The following is a 22726-nucleotide window of genomic DNA, read 5'->3' on the forward strand; positions in this document are numbered from 1 at the left end:
GACATGGGTAAACTGAGACATAATGGGAGAAAGTGACTAAATAGCTGCAAAAAATAGGTCTTATTTTCAACTCAGTCATTGAATGTTTTTCACATCTGTTTGCTCTCTAAAGGAATTAAATGATAAAAGTAAAGATACTTTTCAGATCTGTGGTTCTGATGACCATAATGGAATAAAATGCTGATTGGACAATTTACAAACCTGTCTGTCTTCTATCATCGTTGAAGAGGTTTAAAACACAGTAAGAGGTTATAGATTAATATGTGCCTGAACCAAGTAAGTTTATAGCTCACAGCAACCCTAATCTTGGAAAGAAAGAGGTTAATAGGTGCCTTATAATGCCGGACTTCCCTTTGACTCTTAATGAGCTTAGAATGTAGTGAATTGTCATCATCTTTGCAATTATCATACTTTACTTTTGCAGAAAATAAAAACCAACTAGAAGCTTTGATAATAGGAAGAGGCTCTGAAATATATAATTGATAAGAAATCACTTAGTTAAAGAATTAGATTCCTGGTAGACAACGCTGAAATAATCCAAAATAGGGGTCAGGAAACTCTGGTCTGGGACCACATTTGCTGTTTGTTCTTGTAAATAAAACTTTTTTGGCATGATGCAATGCGTATTGGTTTATGCTTTGCCTATAGCTGCTTTCAAACTACGATGGTGGAATTGAGTAGTTGTCATTAAAATCATAAAGCCCACAATATTTACCACCTTGGCTTTTACAGAAAGTTTGTTGATCTCTGATTTAGAATTGGGAGAAAGTTGCATACTTTCAAAATGACTTTAGATTTATTTTTTCCACCTAATTTAGCCTAGAGAACTTAGACAATGCCATTGATATTTGAGCAAAGGAAAATCGTCTTCATCTTTTTCCTTTCTTATGTTCAAAAATGATGCAGATTGTGCCAAGGAAGTAAAGAATGGGTCTTTTGTTTCTAAGGCTGCCTGTTAAAGTCATGGAAGACTAATAAAGCAAATACAAACACCAAGATGATTTCATTTGGGCAACTGCTTTAAAAAGAAGCAAATGTCAAAGCTTAGTCAAGCTTCTAAATGAGAGAAAATAAAACATTACGAGGCATGCATTAATTCATATAGCAACAATACTTCATTTCCTGAGATTGGATACTACAGAGAAGTGTTTGGGAGTTTGTCATGATGGAGAGAGACTGTGGGCAACTTATAGCCACTAACTATCTAAGCACAAAGCACAGCTTATTACTCCAAGTTAACACTACATCACTTCTTCAATGTCAAAAAGTCATCCTTCAAATACCTGCCTCTCAGAGAAATGTTTACTGAAAAGAACACAGGATGAAGCCGAGTATAATGGCGTACAACTGGAATCCCAGCTATTTGAGAGGCTGAGGTGGGAGGATCATAAGGTTGCGGACAAACTAGATTAACCAGTGAAAGCCCTTCGAAGAAGAAGAAGGAGAAGGAGAAGGAGAAGAAGAAGAAGAGGAGTTAGAAAAGGATAAGAGGCAGGGCAATTAGTTACAAGTACTGCAGCAGGAGCATGCACACTTAACAAAGCTTGGGTAAGAATCAGATGTCTTTGAACCTTGGATTCCTCATCTAAACTCTGCTGTCTGATGGGATTGCTGTGAGAATCAAGCAAGATGTCAGTCAAGGTGCTTTGCAAATGGAAGTGAGCCATATAGGTTGGTACTGAATGCCTATACAGAATACTATCTTACTCCTCTTCCTTCCCAACCTGCATTCCACCTCAGACTGCCCTCATGTAGAAATGGGCTACCCTGTGGTCTCCCCTCCACTACACAACCAGTTACCAGATTCTGGTAAGTCAAAATAATAGGCAGAATCAATCCAAAGGGATTGAAAATATTGTGCGAGGTAAACATTTTTACTTATCCAACTGAACTTTTGAAAATTTTAATGTGTTATCTTAAGAACAACATAGATTCATCAAGAAAAGTTAGAAAAGATAAACACAAATTTTAAACATATGAAATTACCACAAATACAAATGGCATGAATACAAAAGCTCCAAATGGATGAGAAGCTTACATTTAAAAAAGCAAATCTATTATACATTTGAGAGAAAATATAAGGAAAAGTAATCCCATGACTTTAGGTAGGGAAGGATTCCTTACACAGATACAAAAAAAAGTGCCAAGCAACAGAGAAGATAGGCAGATTCAGTAACATTAAAGATAACAATTTCTGTGCATCAAGCAGAGCAGAAGAAGTTGGAAAGGCAAACTCTACACTGGGTGCACATAGGATACATATAACCAGAATATGACTTGTTGCCAGAAATACAAAGGCTCTCTACAAATTTTATTTTAGCCATGCAAATCCCCTGATAGAAAAAAGAGCAAAAGATGTGAATTAGAGGGGACTGGGGATATAGCTCAATTGGTAGAGTGCTTGCCTAGGATGCACAAGGCCCTTGGTTCAATCCCCAGCACCACCACCAGAAAAAAAAAAAAAAAGATGTAAATTAGATAAATCACAGAAAAGGAATTCTAAGTGACCAAGAACATGAAAAGATATTCAATCCCACCATCAGGGAAATGTAATTAAATAAGCCATGAGATATAATTTTGTATCTATCTGATTGGCAAAGATAAAAAGCCTGACAATGATATCAAATATTGAATGTAGAGTATCTAGAATTTATATACCCTGCTAATAGGAGCATAGGAGCATAAAATTGGTGGAAAGTGTTTGAGAAAACCTGGTAAAGTTGAGGATGTGGATACTGGCCAAGTAAGCAATTACATTCCTGGATATATACCTCAGAGATAGTCTTGCCTATGTCCCCAAAGAGACATAGAAAAGAATGCTCATGCAAATGGGGTCTATAGTAGTAAAAAATTGGAGGTAATTCACATGTTCACTCTCATGAGAATGGATAATTAAATTAGAAGAAAAACAGACAATTAAAACTATATGGAGGTATAAAGAGACTAGAGGTGTATGTATCAATTGATAGGAATATAATTCAAAACTACAGATGTTGCAGAGAAAAAAAGCAGCCACAGAAGGAAACTTGTGAAGTTCAAAAACATAAAAAATAACATTTTTATGGTGATACACATTTGCAACAAAGGGGGATAAACATTCGGGAGAGTGAAAACACTAAATTTGCCATAACAATTGCCTGTAAAATGGAGGAAGAAAACAGGATTGGGGAGAATATATAATGGACTTTCATTTATCGGAAATCTTCTCTTTTGTAAGTTTGGTGATGTGTACATGGAAATTTGCATAATATCTATCCTTCACTATGCCTCAAATATGTTATTTAAAAGATGAACACAGACAACACTGTTGTTCATTATATACCCAGAATGAAGTACATGCTCTACCCTGCTTTCCTTGAAATCGCTGTGCCGTACCATTACAGGGTCCTGGCACTAATGCAACCAGAAATGGAGGCTATCGAGCTAATGCAGCCCACAATGAGCCTTCTGAAGCTCACTGAGAGTACACCATTCACATAAAAGAAAAAGCGAAATAGAAAATAAAATTACTTCAGTTTCACAATATATTTAATAAAAAAGAAATTGAGAGGGAGTACTATATCAAGAAATAACTAAATTATAGTCTTACCTCCATCTCCAACTCACTTAAAGCATCAGTCAATTTCAGATAATCTTGTCTGTTTCCATTTTCTCATATGCAACGTTTGGGATAGCAATATTTTCTCCTTTCCATTTTCATCTACCTGTGGGGGATGCTTTGAGGATTTATTATCTAGTGTGTCCATAATGTGTTTGGTAGCTTTAGGAAACATACTAGACAGATGAAAAGATAGATAATTTTTAACAACAGAATGTGGCAGTATGTTAATTTGGCAGGTCCACAACTTAAACCATGGCATATTTTATTGAATGAAAATATATCCACAGAGATTCCACAGAGCACATGATGACATCTCATCTCAGACAAGTTTCAGGGATCTCACAGGGATGGAGAGTCATTTTAACATGCAATAAACAAATGCAATCTCCTCCGGTATTACTAAGGCAACAGAGAGCTTCCATTTAAAAACTCTAGAATTTGGCGAGAATATTGTACAACAGTTAGAAGGAAAGAGTTTGCAGAAATATTGCCGATGATTGGAATCTGATGAGAAATCAATCCCCAAAGAGGATAGTGGGAGTTTTCTAGAGTCAGAGTGAGGAAGAACTTACACCTAGGTCTCTATCCATACAAGCAGAGGCTTTGCTGTTGAACACATTGTGAGAACTCCCTTCTGCATTAGTGAATTGTGATCCAAACTGTGGTTAGCAGCCTGGACACCAGAGTTTGACAGACCAGGCTCTGCTCTGCCATGTCTTCACAGTGACCTTGGAAATGACCTCCCTTCTCTCAGCCTCAGATAATTCATTTGAAAATGGAAATATAATAATATCCACCTCACATAAAGGGCTGAGGATGAAATGGCTGAAGTATGCAAAGCACTTAACAACAACTTGACACAGTAACTGATAGCTAATGTGATCCGGCCTTTTCTTCTCCCCTCCCTCCTTTCCTCTTTGCTTCCTTTCTTCTCTCTCTCTCTCTCTCTCTCTCTCTCTCTCTCTCTCTCTCTCTTAGAGTCTACCATGTACCTTGATGCTTTAACATGGTGTCCATTTAATATTCACAGCAACCCTCTGAGATCCTCTCATTTTCACACTATCAGAGGAGTAGAGTGAGCCTCACAGGAAGCAGGGTACTTGCCCAAGTTTCTACTGCAGGATAATCTGAACGAACACTGACTTGAGCCTAGGGGTTCTGACTCCAAAGTCCATGTTATTAATTGTACAATGTCATACTGCCTAGACATACTTGGCAGGTGTCCTGTTCATACTCTGAAGAAAGAAAAGTGTTTGCTTATTCCTGGGCTAGTTCAACTTAGCCACACCAGGCCATTTCCTCACTGGGCAAGGTTTGGAAGCCTCCAAAGACAGTGTCAGGGAGTCACAGGGAGTTAGACCATCAAATCATATGTTTTGGAGCAGCAATCTCAATTGGTCATTATCCTCAAGCCACACAGAAAAGTAATTTTTAAAGGCGAGTGGGTATACAGGTGCATTGGTGTAGGCTTGTATACATAAAGACCATGATCTGTTGGTCACCAAAACAGAACACAATTCTGAACTCTGTGGGGGAAACTTTCCTGTTTTTCACTGGTTACTTTCTAAATTTAGCAGATTTAAAGAAATATTACACAGGTACACATGATTGGGATCCCAAAAACTATTACTGAATGCAGTAAGTTTGGGGCAGAGGAGGAGACATAGAGGGAAGAAGCTTCAGGCTGAATCAGGGATGGATGGCATGAAACATGAGTCACCCTGAAGCACTTATCTGTCAGACCAGGGAGAAAGGCACTGGCCAGGCCTAATGGGCACCATAAAAGGAGAGGCAGATGGAGGAAGAAGATACACTAAAAGATACCCTTTTAAGAGGGACATAAATCCTACAAGAGCTGCCTGAGAAATTATCCTGACCTTCTACTTCTAAGACCTGCCAAAACAAAAGGCCCTTGTAGATCAAGGGCAACTACAGAAATGTACAAAAACGAAGCCTTATTTTTTTCCTGAAGCATATCAGTTTAGACCAAATATTCACATTTCAACAAGCAAACAAAGCAAAGTAATTGAATGATAATCATGTGGTTGAGACATATGTGTTCCAGGGAAGATGTCACAGTAAAGAATCAAAATTAAAAGAAATGAAAAAATTTAAAACAACTCTGCTAAACATGAAAGTAACTTTGTAGAACAGCTTGGAATGTGAACTTAAGTTCTTTTTGTTTATTCAGCATAGATGTATACATAGTCTGCCATCTGCTGGCAAGGCTTGGTATTGCTGGTTTGGAAAGCACTCCTGAGAAAGTGCCAGTGGCAGAGGATAGTTTACTCTTTTTTATAGCAACAGGGTTCAACCCTAAGTACTGATACATTAGTTGGGTCTCAGCAGATGCAACACATATCAGATCTTGGACCTATGATTTGTCTATTTTCTGCCTAACAATATAGAATAGTGTCTAATTCTGGGCAGGAAGAGATTTTGGGTGAGTCTGGGGTAATTCCTCTCAAGCACCCACAACTCTCTTTTTCCTCATATAAATGGAATCCTATAGTATGTTTTTTTGTTTGTTTGTTTTACTAATTATGTTACAAGAGTCATCCATGATGTTAAGCTAGAAGTCTGACAATCTGTATGAACAGATCACAATTTGACTATTCTACTTTTGATGAACATTTGGGCTGTTGCCAATTCAAATAATGCAGTTTTGAACATATTTGGCTGTGTCACTTAGTGGATAAAGGCATGCATTTTTATATTTAGGAGTGATATTGTTGGGTCAAAGGATATTCAAATATTCAAATTTGAATACAAAATGCCAATTGGTTTTCTAAAGCAGTTATATCAAATATACTCCAAATAGCAGCATGTGAGAGAACATATCTGAGTACCACATCTTTGCCAACCCTGGATATTATCAGTTTCCTACAAAGTTTTAGCCATTCTAGTGGGACTGGAGTAGTAACTTATGACTTTAGTTTTCATTTCCCTGAACATGTTTACTATACTAGTGAGGTGGTTATCCTATTCTGTGAAAAATCTATCATTCAATTTTTCTATTCAGTTGTTTGTCTTCATTTTAATCATATCTGGGGTTCTTCACAGATTCTCTACATGACAATTTTTTCATCTGTATTTACTACAAATATCTTTTTCTTCTTAGTGCTTACCTGTGGTGTTAAATATATGGTGACTTAAATACAGGCCAACATGAGCCCAAATAGGGAAAGAGTATTAATGTGGTCACATGTCCTTGTATTGTCCACGAAACAGTTAATTGACTAATTTACCATTGGATTATAATAAGTCAGGGAAATAAATGATAAATTCAATAAAAATCATTAAAAAATAAAACAAGGCATAACTTACGAATCAGTGGGTAAGAAAATGGAATGATAAAAATATTTGACTAAAAGAAAGCAAGAAAGGAATAGGAAAATTGGTAGGATGAAAGGAAACTTAAACACAAATAAAGATTTTAAAAGATGAGGAAAGGTATTTTAGGAAAATTTGTACCAAGAGAGCTATGGTATAATATCAGGCAAGATACAGAGATGGGGACAAAAAGACTGATTCAACAGAGTAATAGATTAAAAGGATATGTTGCTGTTGAATTCTCCTCCCCTCCACAAAACAGCCCCATAGTATATATAACAAGTACCAGAACCTGGAGATGTGGATAGACCACTAATTGCCCTAGAATATTTAAACATACTCATCTTAAAAACTCATATATTAAATTGGCAAAAATAAAGATGCAAATTTGAATAATAGAATAAGGTCAACCTAATTCAGATGTATTAGAACATTAAACATAATAAAGACTAAAATTTCTCTTGAACCACATTTGGAACATTCACAAAAGTCAACCATGGACTAGTTCACAAAGGAATCTTCAATAATTTCAAGAGATCAATAACATGAAACTATGTTTCTGTGCATCAGGCAATAAATTAGAAATCAGTGCATCAGAATACCTTGAAAGATAACATATATCTGCATATTAAAATATACATCATTGAATAATCTTTGGACTAAGGAGTAATTTCTAAACTAAGTTATAAAATACTAAGAACATGAAGACAGTGATAAATGTTGCATGTTAAAGTATATGAGATAGAGCGAAAGCAGGTCTTATTGGGAAAATTCAGATAATATATTTGATATTAGTGTGAGAAACACTTTCTAAACAAGCTCCTAACATATAAATTAAATGTAAAAATGAAATTTGAATTTGACTCTAGTGAAATGAAAATTTCTATTCCAAGAAGAACACTGCAGTCAAAATTAATAAATGGGCAATAGATGTAAGAAAATAGAGGCAATATTATTAATATTCATAACATACAAGAAAGTTTTGATTGTCAAAAGGAAAAGCATACGGAATCCCAAAAGAAAAATAAGAAAGAATACTAATAGGCTATTCACAAGTGAGGAATCTGAAATAGCTAAGAAGCATATGAGGAGGTAATTGAACACTTTAATAAAAAATGTAAATAGACTTAAAAAATAATTAGATAACACGTTACATGCATCAGGTTAGCAACAACTACAAAGATCAACAAGGACAAACATTGTTGGGGAGAGGAGAAAAAAAGAAATCCATCTGTCCTGCAAACAGGAATGAAGATGGCAGTAGCAATTGGCCAGTGCTTACAGAACTTGAAGTACATTTCTCCTCTGACCCAGCAATCCTGAGATATAAACCTCAGAAAGAGTCTCACTTACATAAGTAAAGATGCATATAAATATTGGTGACAGTACTGCTGTGTGGGGACAAGCTGAGGATCTGTTGCTAGGAGGATGGAAAAGCAAAATGTGGCAAAGACACAGGAACTAAAGTACAGGTGACAATTAAAAAGTTAAGAAACAGAATAAAATATGTATTGTGGCTGCAGCTCAGCAGCAGAGCACTTGCCTAGCATGTGTGAGGCACTTGGTTCAATCCTCAGCACCACATAAAAATAAACAAATAAAATAAAACCATTCTGTCCATTTACAACTACAAAATTTTTTTTTAATTTGCAAACTTAAAACACATAAATACATAAATAATACTAATACATAAAACAATACTATTTTTTTGGAGATCCTTATTAGAATACAGATCATCATTAATATAGATATCTATGCTGTGAGAGGGGAGAGAATGAGGGTGAAAATCTGAGCTTAAGGGAAAAATTTAATTTACAAAAGCATACCAAAGGGCTTGCATTGACAGACTAATGTTGACCTAACAGTCCGGAAAAACACCAAACAGAACAAAATAAGAAGGTAGAATTGTAGTCACAAAAGATAATATCTTTAAAAGCTTGAGTCTGAGTTGGTCTTTCTCAGTTTCTATTCATATGGTAGCATTACATGTGTTCTCCTGGGGTCCTTTGCTATTACCTCTCTTAAAATGATCCCACTGGTTCTGTGAGTTCTCTTGGTTGTGAATGTAAACTGAATTCTTCCAGCTTTGGCTAAGGGTGGTCATGTAGGTCGACTGGGATTCTTTGCCTCTTCTAGAGTAGACCTTTCTCCACCCTCTTTCCCCACTTATCCAACTTCTGAAGAGCATGGATACTCTAACATCCCACACTCTGGGGAATCAACATGGGGTTGGGCTTGGGCTTGGGCACAAAACCAAGGGCCCATCACTTTCTCTTTATAACACTTCCAGGTTAGGTTATTTGGTGAGTGTGGTGTGGGATGAGGAACAAAGAACAATCCTTTCAACATCACAAACTGGATATGTTTAAAGGTCTTTCTCCTCGGAGGTCCTTGTCACAAAAATCAATCTATTGAAGATATCAGAGAGAGCGAAGAAAATGAGAAAGGGAAAGGACACAGGGCAGCAGATGGAGAGGGGGAGCAGGACGAAAGTCAAGGGGATGATGATCAGGACTGTAGGACCCTGGGTGGATATGAGAGCACTTGACACCAAGTGAAGTGTCCTGAATGTATGTCTTGGTAGGGGCTGCTCTGACATGACTGTGCTCCTCTTCTACATCTGGACAATGGCTTTGGGAGAAGCCATCAACACAGCCCCATGAAGAAGCTCCTTCTATCTGAAGACAGATTCTACTGGAAAAGAACCTCTAGCAGCCATGCATACAAAGTCTTAAACTTGAAACTCACTGTGCAAATGACAATTTGATCCGTGCTTGGATTTCTATCCACTCTTCCTGTACAATCCTTCCGCATTGTAGCAGCTCCTTTGAAAGTCTCTCTGCTTTTCTCAAATTCTCTGTAGCTTCTTTAAATCTGAACTGTGTTTAGGAAAGTTTCCTCTTGGTTCTAGATTCTGGGACCCCAAGTCTTGGAACTTTCTTAGCTCTTACCCTTCCCGAGTCATCTGTTAGCTTTTTATTTGACCTTGAGAATTATATATAAGTATTATATGAGCAGTATTTCTATGTGTAAAGATCAGAGACAAAAGGATACTTTTGAAGAGAGAGTAGGGCTTTCCCCAGGGTATAGAACAGTTCTATGGAACACTTGAAAACATCTGAATTGTCAGTAAAGGGAGGCACAATGGAGTCGGTGAGGATTTCTTTGGCTTTTTCTGCGTGTTGTTTTGCTTGCAGTGCATATCCTATGGACAGAGAAAAAGAAGTCTCAGTTTCTCTTATTCTCAGATGGATATCAATACAGTTCTCTGTGGCTAGCAAATCTAACAAAGTCCCACCACATTGTCAAGTGGCACATGGAGATGTATTTGGGCAGTAGGGATATTATCATGACAGTAGTGACCAAAGAATTGTTTTATATCAAGTGCTCAAGAAAAAAAAAATATTCCCCAAATGGCCTTTTTAGAAATTAAGAAACCTGAACAAGCTGGAACTGAAAAACTTTGAAACCTCACCAATATCAGATGTAAAACATGTGACCGATAATTATTTTTAAAAAAATGGTATACAAGGACTATTCTGGGAAGGAAGTAAGTTATTCATGAATCTTAATCCTGGCTTTGTGACAGTGACAGCAATCTTAATGAAATACAAAAAAATCTAAATCTTCTGCTCACCTGTCTATAATTGTGCTGTTAGAGTTATTTTCACAATACAAATATGATGATATCTTTAAAACTTACAAACACAATTGCAGTGAGGTCATGAACCACTGCCATAATCTCTTTCTGTGGGGTACTAAGCTAATATGAAACTAAATAGAATGATGAAAAATTACTACTGAGAACTGATTTCCCACAGGATTCCAGTGCTCTTCCACAGGCTTATTAATCTGTGAGTTGGTGATGCAAAGTTCACCAGCTGGGATCCAGTGCTTTGCACTTCCCACATTCCCACCCTCCTCTCCTGCACCGATAACCCCCTTTCACTGACACCCACACACTCCTGGGCCTATGTTCTGAATTACATGGAAGTGAATCTCAAATCTCTGAAAAGTCTGTCAAAATATGAAGTTAATTATGTTTTCACATCTATAAAGCAGAAACAATATACTTTCTAATGGAGAAAGTCAGGGCTATGCTCTTCATGTGAAATCTCAGAACTTTATGCATCTTATACTTTTTCAAAGCATATACTCAACTGCTTGCTAGAAATTTATTAGTGCCAATGGTACATGTAATATATACCAAAAGGCATTGCAGATTGCATTTCCAACTTAGGTCCCTTACCTTAAGAACATGAATTTGAACCTACTAGAGGCAGCATAGGTCTTGAGGTTCAAGAACATTGGCTCTGCAGTCAGACTACCCAGGAAGAATTCCCTGCTCCACTACTTACTAGGAAAATTTGTCCTCAGCTTCCCCAACTGCACAAAAAGGATAATAATAATACCACCTCATGAGACTGTGGTGAAGATGGAATAAGGTTATGTATGGAAAACAGCAAGGTGCCTGGCACTCAGTAAGACCTTACTAGATACTAGACTGCTTTTACTTTTAACTGAGGAAGAAAGATTCATGCAGAAAAGAAGGAGGTTATAGAAGGAAAGCATTACTTGAAAACCAAGATGGCAGGACAGTAGGACTGGCATGCAAAATCTTAGGTCAGAGTCTCAGATCAGCTACTTATTAATAGTGTGATTTAGAGCAAGTTGTTTCAACTCATATTGTTGTTTCCTCAGAATCTAGAAAATGGTGAGCGGGGGAGAGCGTAGGTAAAAAGATGATCTCTAAAGTTCCCTCCGGCTCCAATGGTCTTTGATCTAACAGGTAAGACCAGTCTATAAGCTTTGGCCAAAATTATTGGGTGTTAATTCTATGCTTGGCATTGTGGCATTTTCCACTTCTGTTGCTTTATTTCCTCCTGGAACCAACCCTCGGAAGTTAGTGCCATCATCATCCTTATCATAGCTTTTCAGTTGACGAAGCTGAGTGCGGAGATGCAGTCTTAGACATCTTGTCCTAGGTTGCATAGTCAGTAACTAGAAGACACCATATCCTGGCTATATGTTGTTTTTGCCTTCCCTGCATCCCTTCTCTCTTCTTCTTTTTCTTTTTGATATGTTTGGCCCCTACACATCCAATCTGTGTGACCTAGCCAAAGCCAGTTTCTTCCCAAGCATCCACAGAAGTGAAAAGTCAGATCTGGTCAATCAGACTATTCCTGGTCTGTGGTACATAACTCAAATTGGTCTAATTAGGATGTCCCCCAAACCCTGAAGGGTTTTGGTGGTGGGACATTCTGTCTCTCCTGGGAATGCTTAGAAGGGAAAACTAAGGTTATTGGCAGATTTGCCACTAACATGTGGTCAAAGTTTGGCTAAGAATGGAGCCAATACCAAGAAAAACAGAGCCAACATAAATATACATTGGAGAAAAGAAAGGCTCTTCAACAAATGGTGCTGGGAAAACTGGAAATCCATATGAAGCACAATGAAATTGAATCTCTATCTCTCCTCCTCCACAAAACTCAACTCAAAGTGGGTCAAAGACCTAGGCATTAGACCAGAGACCCTGTGCCTACAAGAAGAAAACATAGGCCCAACTCTCCATCATGTCAGCTTAGGAAATGACTTCCTTAACAAGACTTCTAAAGCACAAGAAGTAAAATAGAGAATCAATAAATAGGATGGTATCAAACTAAAAAGCTTCTTCATAGCAAAAGAAACAATTAAGGAATGTGAAGTGAGAGCCTACAGAATGGGAGAAAATCTTTGCCACCTGCATCTCAGATAGAGCATTAATCTCCAGAATATATAAATAACAAAAAACTTAACACAAAAAAACAAAACAAAACAAAATAGCCCAATCAATAAATGAGCAAAGGAACTGACCAGGCACTTCACAGAAGAAGAAATACAGTCAACAAATATATGAAAAAATGTCCAACATCTCTAGCAATTAGAGAAATGCAAACTAAAAATCACACTGAGACTCCATCTCACTCCAGTCAGAATGGCAATTATCAAGAATATAAGTAACAAAAAATGTTGATGAATTTGTGGGGGAAAAGGCACATATACATTGCTGGTAAGACTGCAAATTGGTGCAACCACTCTGGAAAGCAGTCTGGAGATTCCTTAAAAAAAAAAAAAAAAAACTTAAAATGGAACTACCATTTGAACCAGCTATCCAACTCCTCGGTTTTTGCCTAAATGACTTAAAATAAGCATACTACAGTGACACAGCTCAATTCACAATAGCTAAGCTATGGAACTAACCTAGATGCCCTTCAACAGATAAATGGATAAAGAAATTTGTGGTATATGTAAACAATGGAATATTACTCAGCCTTAAACATGAATGAAATTATGGCATTTGCTGGTAAATGAATGGAACTGGAGACTATCATGCTAAGTGAAATAAGCTGATCCTCCAAAAACTAAAGGCCAAATATCTTCTTTGATATGGAGGAAGAATACAAGTTCATTGAATTAGACAAAGAGAAATGAAGGGAAGATAGTGGAGATGGGAATAGGAAAGACAGGAGAATGAATCAGACATAACTTTCCTATGTCCATATACGAATACATGACCAGAGTAACTCCATATCATGTACAACCACAAGAATGGGATCCTAATTAGAATAAGTTATACTCTATGTATGTAAACTATGTCAAAGTATATACTATGTCAAAGTTATACTCTATGTATGTATACTATGTCAAAGTATATTTTTTATATATAAAAAAGAACAAATAGAAAATATTTTTAAAAAGCAAAGAAAAATAGAACCAATGCTGAGAAAATAGAAATGGAAACCTGGCCACTTTGTTTGAACATCAGATATGCTAAGTCTAAAGGAAGCCTTACCCTTGGATTTTTAAGTTTGTATAAGCCAATACATTTTAGTTATGCCAATTTGTTATCTATCTATCTATCTATCTATCTATCTATTTATTTATTTATTGTTATTTAGAGTCAAGAGACTCTCCATCAAAAATGCAAATAGCCAGGTGCAGTGGCCCATATAATCCTAATGGCTTGGGAGGCTGAAGCAGGAGGATTGCAAGTTTTCAAAGCCAGCCTCAGCAACTAAGCAAAGTCCTAAAGCAACTCAGCAAGATCCTTTCTCTAAATAAAATATGAAAAAGGGCTGAGGATGTGGTTCACCGGTTAAATACCCCTGGGTTCAATCCCTGGTACCAACAAAACAAAAAAATGTGAATGGATTCCCTTATTCCTTGTCTTGTGTTTTGTTTTTCCTGCAATACCTTCTGACCTAATAGATTGTCTCCTAAGAACCCTAATATTTTATATATATATATATATATATATATATTTTTTTTTTAAACTGTAGATGGACACAATACCTCTCTTTTACTTATTTATTTTTATGTGGTGCCGAGGATCGAACCCAGTGCCTCACACATGCCAGACGCGTGTGCTACCACTGAACCACAACCCCAGCCCTGAACCCTAATCTTAAGATCATGAAAAAACAAAACCCAAAGATTACAGTTTTCCTTTCCTTTTCCCTTTGATTATTATTATGTTATATGCCTTATTAACTCAAAAGGAAATGGCTTCTCAATATTTGAGGAGAATATCCAAAACCTAGTCCTTCTAGTTAAGTGTGAATCAGATTTGGGGAGCATAGCAGTAACCAACTAACTGGTCCTCCTCCACTTGAGATGAGCTCACCTTTCATCTGGAGGTACCCTTGAGCCAGATTGACATGTGCCTCTGCTATTTTCCAATGGGAGTTGCCGTAACAAATTCTTGCCAATGCTACATAACGCACAAGCTCCTTGACAGCCTGTTTATACTGTTAGGAAAAGAAATGAGCTTATTAGTTAGATGGCTTAAAACTCAAGAGTTACAAAGTATAACATCTACTTACACTCTTATCCATGCAACATTTATTGAGTGTCTAATATGTTCTCAACATGGCTCTAGGCACTTGGGATACATCACAAAAAAAGATTCATTTTACATAGTAGGGTGCTCATATGGTCAGGTGAAATAAATAGTAAACATAAGAAATGAATACAATATATAGTACATTTAAAAGTGAAAAATGCAATGGAATAAATAAAAAAATTTTAAAGTAGAACAGACATGTAATCATCCTCTAGGTTTTCCAACTGTCCCTCCATTAATGGCTCCTGCATATTCAGGTACAAGTGGGCAATTGGTAGTAGTTTTCAAATGACACATTTTCATTCTTGATTTGAAATCTTCCTTCACAGCCTATGTCAGTAGCATAGCAAATAAAATCAGCAGGACTGGCAAGCAGACTTTATTAAAGCAGTGGGAAGCACATTTTCACTCAGAGCTAGGACAAAAAGAATAAGAACCGTGGATTCCCAGCTTCAGGTCAGCCCAGAGGAGCTACATATTCAAAGCAAGGCTGATAATTTTAAAACACAGTTTTGAAATTCTTTGACATTCTTTCCATCCAGAGATGAGTGGGGATGTCTATGTCCCCTTCACTTTGGATCTTAACTCTGAGACTGTTTGATTCATTTTACATGGTAGAGTGCTCATATGGTCAGGTGAAATGATTAGTAAACATAAGAAATGAATACAACTTATAGTACATTTAAAAGTAAAAAATGTAATGGGATAAAGAAAAAAAAATTAAAAAGTAGAACAGACATGTAATCATCCCCTAGGTTTTCCAATTGTACCTCCATTAACAGCTCCTGCTGTTGTGGAGAAAATGACGTGGTGCCAGTTTTCAGGCCCAAGTTTTAAGGAACTGATGGCTTCCATTTCTCTTTCTTCTTGGGTGTCACTCCTGGAACCTGAACATGGGCTAAATTATGTCCCTTCCAAATTCATATGTTGAAGTTTCAATGTCCTGTACCTCGGAATGCAACTATATTTGGAGATAAGGCCTTTAAAGAGGTGATAAAGTTAAAATGAGGCCATTAAGAAGGTCCTAATCCAATATGACTGATGTCCTTACATAAGAAGAGAAAGAGAAACCAGGGATGCATGTGCACAGAAAAAAGGACCTTGTGAGGACACAGAGCAGCCATCTGGAAGCCAAGGAGAACAGCGTCAGAATGAAATCAATCTTATCAACCCCTTCATGGACTTCCAACCTTCAGAACTGCAAGAAAATACACTTCTGCTGTTTAAGACCCACAGCCTGTGGTATTTTTTTCATGGCAGCCCTAAAGTAAAGTAATACAGAACCCAACCACCTTACCACGAGGAAGACTAAGTGACTCCGTGGAAAGGCATGAACTGCTAAGACCAATTAATCCACTCAATGCTCTGTCAACCATATGAGTGAGCCATCTTGACAGTAGAGCTCCATGCCCACCTAGGCCAGTAGATACTACATGAAGCACAGCTGAGTAGACTCCACTGGACTATGCACAAATTGCAGGCTCATGAGTAAAATGAATGATTTGTTTCACTCACTAAGTTTTAGGGTGTTCAGTAGCAACAGATTAGCAAGAATAGCAAGAGAAGAGATGGGAGGTAAGACACCTAATAAAAACCAGCTGAAGTGGGCAAAGAGGAAGAAAAATAGGAATGAGAATAGAGTTGTGGAGAAGGTCTAGAAGACCCAGTGTGCATGTTGGGCAATGCCAACTAGAAACACTTTAACCCTGAAACAATATATTTTTTTTCTTGACAAAAACACACATCCAGTTAACCACAGGAGAGTCACTTCTGTGACCCAATAGGAGGAAGGTGAGGGAGGATGCTTACCCCATAGCACTGAAAGAAGGTGGGGCTGTGGCCATTTTCTACAGTATCATATTTCTTATTACAAAAGTAGTGCATGCTTGTCAAAATGCAAAAGAGCAAAAAGGTGAAAACTAAACATCATCTGCAAGCTCACCTTCTGGAGATAATGAGGTAACTAAATATCCCTTTATTCATTAATTTCATGAATCTATCTACATACTTTTTCTTTTTCAAAACAGACTCATAAGCTGTAGGTTTGCAACCTGTTGTTCTAAATTTATGAATATCCCCCATATCATCTTCTATGATAAAAGTTTTAATGGCTGCACAGCATTTTATTGCTTAGACAAAATATAATTGAGTTACTCAATCCACTGTTAATGGATATTTAGTTTTTACTTAATGTTTTACTCTTTGATTAGCATGTATGGATATAAGGAACAAGGAAGCCCAAGATGAACCTAAAAAAATCTTACTGTGTCATAACTTAAGAATGTACTCAAAGAGTGAGTAGTAAATCAGGGACTTAGCCAGCTTGAAGAGGCCCCCACTGGAAATATTGGACAATTCAAGCTTTGATAAAAATGATGGGTTGTAAAACACAATTTTCTGAACTTGTATTGATATAATAAATGAACAGCAAATGAAATGTGAAGAGAAAGCTCTTATATGGAACACAAACAAATAAATGCTGAAAGAATACCAAAGTCAGAGATTTGCTATTTGACAAATCTCATAGTAATGATGGATTCAGGTGAGAATCATCAGTGGATGCTAAAACTAAGGGGTGAAGTTTTAAGTATATACACAGTCTTGATGCATCTCCCCACAAAATACTTACTTACAAAGGAAAAAATAGTAATTCTACAATGTACAAGCCTGTCAGACAGTACCTTAACCCAGTGTTCAAGGTTAGCATCACAGTAATGAGACAAATTATGTCTCCTATGACGCACCCAGAAGGCTCTAGAGTCGTGCTTGTGCTACTCCTGCCTCAAATGCATAATCTGAGTTGAATGACAAGGAAAGATAACACAAATTCAAATGGAGAGATGGTCTACAAAATAGTTGGAATGTGCTTTTTGAAAGCACTGAGATCATGAAAGACAAAGATGGGTTCACTGTTGCAGATTAAAAGCAACTAAAGAGACATGATATCTATATTCAACATGAAATCATGGATTGGACTATGGATCTGATTTTTTCCCCAAAAATGACTTTTTCATGGAGAAATATGGATACGGCTTATAGATTAGGTAATAGCATTATACTAATAATAATTTCTTAATTTTAACCCTTATTTTTAGGGACTAGACTGAAGTATTTAGAGGTAAAGGATCATAATATCTGTAACCTACTCTCAGACAAAACATGAGTGAAAGAGAGAGAGAGAGAGATAAAGAGAGAAAGAATAAAGGTGAATAATAAAGTGGGCTGGGGGTGTGGTTTAGTGGCAGAGTGGGTTTAACAAGCATGGGGTCCTGGATTTCATCCCAGCTGAAAAAACAATAACAACAACAACACAAACAAAAAAAGAAAAGAAAAACAAACAAACAAAAAACCAACAAGCCCTAAAAAAAAGCATAAAGAAAATGTTAACAACTGGTGAAAACTAACCTAACCTAACTCAAAAATTATTATAAAATAAAGTTAATGGATATTTTTTCCAAAATTGATATTTTTAAAATTTTTTTTAGTTGTAGATGGACACAATATCTTTATTTTTATTTATTTATTTTTATGTGGTGCTGAGGATAGAACCCAGGGCCTCACACGTACAAGGCAAGCGCTCTACCACTGAGCTACAACCCCAGCCCCCAAAATGGATATTTTTGAAAAAACTTTTTGTAGTTTTAGATGGACAGCATATTTTCTTTGTATTTGATTATTTTTATGTGGTGCTAAGGATCGAACCCAGTACCTTATACATGCTAGGCAAGCACTCTGCCACTGAGCTATAGCCCCAATCCCCAAAATGAATATTTTTAAAAGTAAAGAATACCATGTGGATCCCCTTTGATTCTTTCAGGATCTTCCAGGGCACAAAGCACTCAACCCTCAAGGCCCTAAGTGAACTGATGGTTTTTCCAACCACACTGCATTGCAGCCCAGTACCTCCACTCCTAACACTTGTGCCTACCTTGCAGATCTTACCTTGCTCTTTCCTATCCCTAAACTCATTTCTTCCATGCTGGTTCTTCTGTTTCTCAGTTCTCAGCTCATTTGTTACCTCCTCACAGAGGCCCTCCCTGACCACAGTGGGCCCACTATCTGGTTTACTGACAATGTCAATTGCCCTGTAGCTCCATGAGGGCATGTACTTTGTCCTGTTCACTTTGGTGTCCCAAGAACCAGAGATCACAGAAATGTTTTAGTACCATCTGGACACATAAAAGAGAAGATAGTTCTTTATATATGCTAAATGCCTTTGGGCATTAGGATTAATTCTCTTGTAGAACTTTGGTTGAGGAAAGCTACTGACCAAAATCCTACCTACCATAGGGCCTGGCACATGGTAGGTACCAAATAAACATCAGGCGTATAATTAATAAGCACACACTCAAAACCAATTCATGACCTCTTGCTTTAATCTTGCTCTTCTACTATATTCACTTTATGGGTGAAAGGCACAGGCAAAGCCTCCAATCATCTGAGCAAACTGAGACCTAACTTAGGGTCTTCCATACCCCATCTGCCTGACTCTCCTTCTCCTGTGTTCCCTTGATCATCCAGTCCCACCAATTTTCAATTCTACATTCCCTTCAAAAGGTCTCAGCACCTCTGCTGTCTCTGTCCCCCTTAGTTCAGGCCCTCATAATCCCTTGCCAGGATAATGACATATATTCTCCTCTTCTTCCAATTTCATTCTTTTCTCATACATCCTCCAAAAGTCTGCAGAAACGATCATTCCTAAACTCAAACCTGCTCATAGCTTTCTCCTGTTTAGAATCCTAGAAAATTCCTCAAGTAGCTTTATGAGAAATCAAAACTCTTTTTCTGCACTCTGAGTGTCCTCCAGGCCCAGATCCTACCCATAATCCAGCTTCATGTCCCTATGTCACAAGAACCTTTATCCTAGACAGCATCTTGTAGTTCCTCAGTTGGACTGTGCCCCCTAAGGTCCACAACTCTTCAGCATCTATTACTTTTTCCCAGAACACTTTTGTCCTCTGTGTCACCTGGCCAAATCCTAAGCACTATAACTTTGCCGACCAAGCAACTTCCATCCTAAAAGTGAGCTTTATTTGCTATCCCTGCACCCACTCCAGGCTTACTGCCTACCCCATTCTGTTTTTGCATGTGTGTCTTTCGCAGTTTGTGTCTCTCTCAGAACTTATCACACTGACTACCATTATCAACAGTGATATATCTCTCTGGGCTCTTGGCTGTGCTTTCCCCTCTGGGCCCTTGGCACCTTCATGGCACCTGGCACATATTAGGTATACAATGGGCATTTGTAAAATAAATGAATGTGAAATAAATGAATGGCCTGGATGGGTGAATGAATAAAATTTCTGAGGGGGGGAATCAAAAAAACTTCTGAGGGGAGGATGAGAAAGAATTGTGCACAGACCAAGAAGATTAAAGACAAGGAATTCTAAACTCTAGAAGCTTCATCTGCGTTGTGTTGCATTACAGTGTTGCACCTGCATGGTGTTGCATTACCAGACATGTGGTAAAAGCTCAAAACGTATTTATTCTTGACCACACCAACTGCTGGGCTTGGAGCCCTGAGGGCCTACAGTCACTCATGCTACAATAAAGGCACTCACACTCCTGAGATTAGGAATGTAATCTAAAGTACTCTACTTCTTTTGGTCATGCATGATAGCCCAATTTCCAGAGTACAGGAAAGGAAGTAAAAGGTTCCTTACATTGTGACTGCTGGAAAAGGACTTTGCTTTCTCTTCACAGAGGTGGAGTTTCTCTCGTGGTGGCTGGAACAGCACTGTCTGCGGCAGCTTGTTTTGGATCTTCGCTTTAGGAGTGATGCTGACAGCAGCAACAACTTCATCTAGGTGGTTGGTTAAGTGGGATTCCTGTGATTCTTGCATATTTTTTGATACACTGTCCTCTAAATTTAAATAAAAAAGAAAGGGATTAAATGATAATTTCCACAGTTACTTTTTAGAAATATATATATTTTTTCCCTAGAAATTGAGGTTAAAATCTAAAAATTTCATCATTATACCTATGACTGGCTTGAAATTAGTAGCATTATATCCCAAAAGATCACCAGTAAAATTAGCTGAGCCCCAACAGCTCTCAATGGGTTCATATTGGATCAACTGAACTGCAACTGAGCTTGAGGCAGAAAATAAATGACTGTTGTTGAATCTTCAACTTCTGGCCAAAATGGAGTAATATCCTTACTGCTTAAAATGACCAGTCAACCAGTAAACAAAACAAATCAACAACCCACAGACAGATAAGGTATGAAACAATGGTTTCAAGAAACAGGACTCAGGCAATAAGACAGTGATTCCTGGTGGATGGAAAAAATAAAGTTCAACCCAAGATCATCCCAGTTCATTGCTTTGAGAGAGTATCAAGATGCTGTGCACCTAGAAGTGACCCGGTGAACTATATAAATTGAGGATACTAAGCTGAGCGTCTTGGTGACTAAGATGGCAGAGTTAACAAGACAGATTACTGTAGAAGACTGCCCAGAGAGAGGACTCTGGAGGTAAGCAGAGGGACCCCTCAAGTATGGAGAGAGATACTGATCAGCATCTACTGAGCAACTACTCTGGAGTCTGGAGAAAAGAATTCTCCAATAGGATTAAAAAGAACAATGCCTAGCACTCACACAGGGCTGGCAGTGCTTATTCCTACAATCTAGAATAGAAAAACAACTCATGAGGCATTGGGCAAAGTACTTGGAAGTTTAATCTCCACAGTGGGGAATAATTAGCCCTACACTGAGCATTATTCAGACACATCTAACAAATCATAAAAGAGGCAGGAAAACAAGGCCCTTTATAAAGAGAATAATCATTTAATTATATTTATTTATTTTTAAATAAATCTTTGTTTTATTTATATTCGACAGTGGAATGCATTACAATTCTTACTACATATGTAGAGCACAATTTTTCATATCTACGGTTGTATACACAGTATATTCACACCAATTTGTGTCTTTATACCAGTACTTTGGATAATAATGATCATCACATTCCACCATCATTAATAACCTCATGCCCTCTCCCTTCCCCTCCAACCCCTCTGCCCTATCTAGAGTTTGTCTACTCCTCCCATGTTCCCACTCCCGATCCCACTATGAATCAGCCTCCTTATATCAAAGAAAACATTCGGCATTTGGTTTTTTGGGATTGGCTAACTTCACTTAGCATTATCTTCTCTAACTCCATCAGCAATAAAAGAGAATAAAATCATGGCATTTGCAGGTAAACATTCCATTGGGTATGTATGCCATATATTTTTATCCATTCATCTATTGAAGGGCATCTAGGTTGGTTCCACAGATTAGCTATTGTGAATTGTGCTGCTATAAACATTGATGTGGCTGTAAAGTTGCAGTGGAAACTCTACCACCTAGAGATGTACAGAACATACAATAATGGTTTTTCTGTTTGTCTAAAATTGCCAATCATCAAAAAGAATAGACTGTTTAACCAGAACAGTTCAGGGAAAAAAAAATCAACTGTGATTGATTTTGTCTTTGATTTCCTGTGCGTTGGTACCCATCCTTTGATTTTCCTCATTTCTTTTTTAGATTTTAAAACACAGCATTTTATTCATAGGAAATTTAATTTCAACATTTATTTTTAAAAAGCATTTATTTTAACATTACTTCAAAAACAAAAATTAAAATGTTAGATGAGAAAGAGAAAAAAAAAGAGAGAATAATCAATTAATCAAAACTGACCCCAAATTAGCACAGATGCTGAGTTAGCAAAAAAATACATTAAAACAATTATAATAATTGTATTCCATCAGTTTAAAAGGGTAAATAGAGCTGGGCATGGTGGTGCACACCTGTAATCCTAGTGGCTTGGGAGGCTGAGGCAGGAGGATTGCAAGTTCAAAGGCAGCCTCAACAACTTAGCAAGGTCCTAAGCAATTTGGTGAGACCCTGTCTCTAAATAAAATATAAA

At 37.4% G+C, this 22726-nt stretch overlaps 1 protein-coding gene across 2 annotated transcripts in view; it reads right to left on the reverse strand.

Moving 5' to 3' along the window:
• Ttc23 (tetratricopeptide repeat domain 23) overlaps positions 1 to 22726 on the reverse strand; it is a 91913-nt gene that overhangs the window by 54669 nt on the left and 14518 nt on the right. For both annotated transcript variants that reach the window (XM_071607356.1, XM_071607357.1), the window contains exons 2-5: positions 20480 to 20679; positions 14598 to 14721; positions 9989 to 10139; positions 9683 to 9808 (exon numbers count right to left, since the gene is read on the reverse strand). In XM_071607356.1, the coding sequence (XP_071463457.1) occupies positions 9683 to 9808; positions 9989 to 10139; positions 14598 to 14721; positions 20480 to 20659 (581 nt within the window). In that variant the 5' untranslated portion in view covers positions 20660 to 20679. The remainder of the gene's footprint in view (positions 1 to 9682; positions 9809 to 9988; positions 10140 to 14597; positions 14722 to 20479; positions 20680 to 22726) is intronic.

Source organism: Marmota flaviventris, chromosome 2 (genome assembly GCF_047511675.1).
Source record: "Marmota flaviventris isolate mMarFla1 chromosome 2, mMarFla1.hap1, whole genome shotgun sequence".
Lineage (NCBI taxonomy): Eukaryota > Metazoa > Chordata > Mammalia > Rodentia > Sciuridae > Marmota > Marmota flaviventris.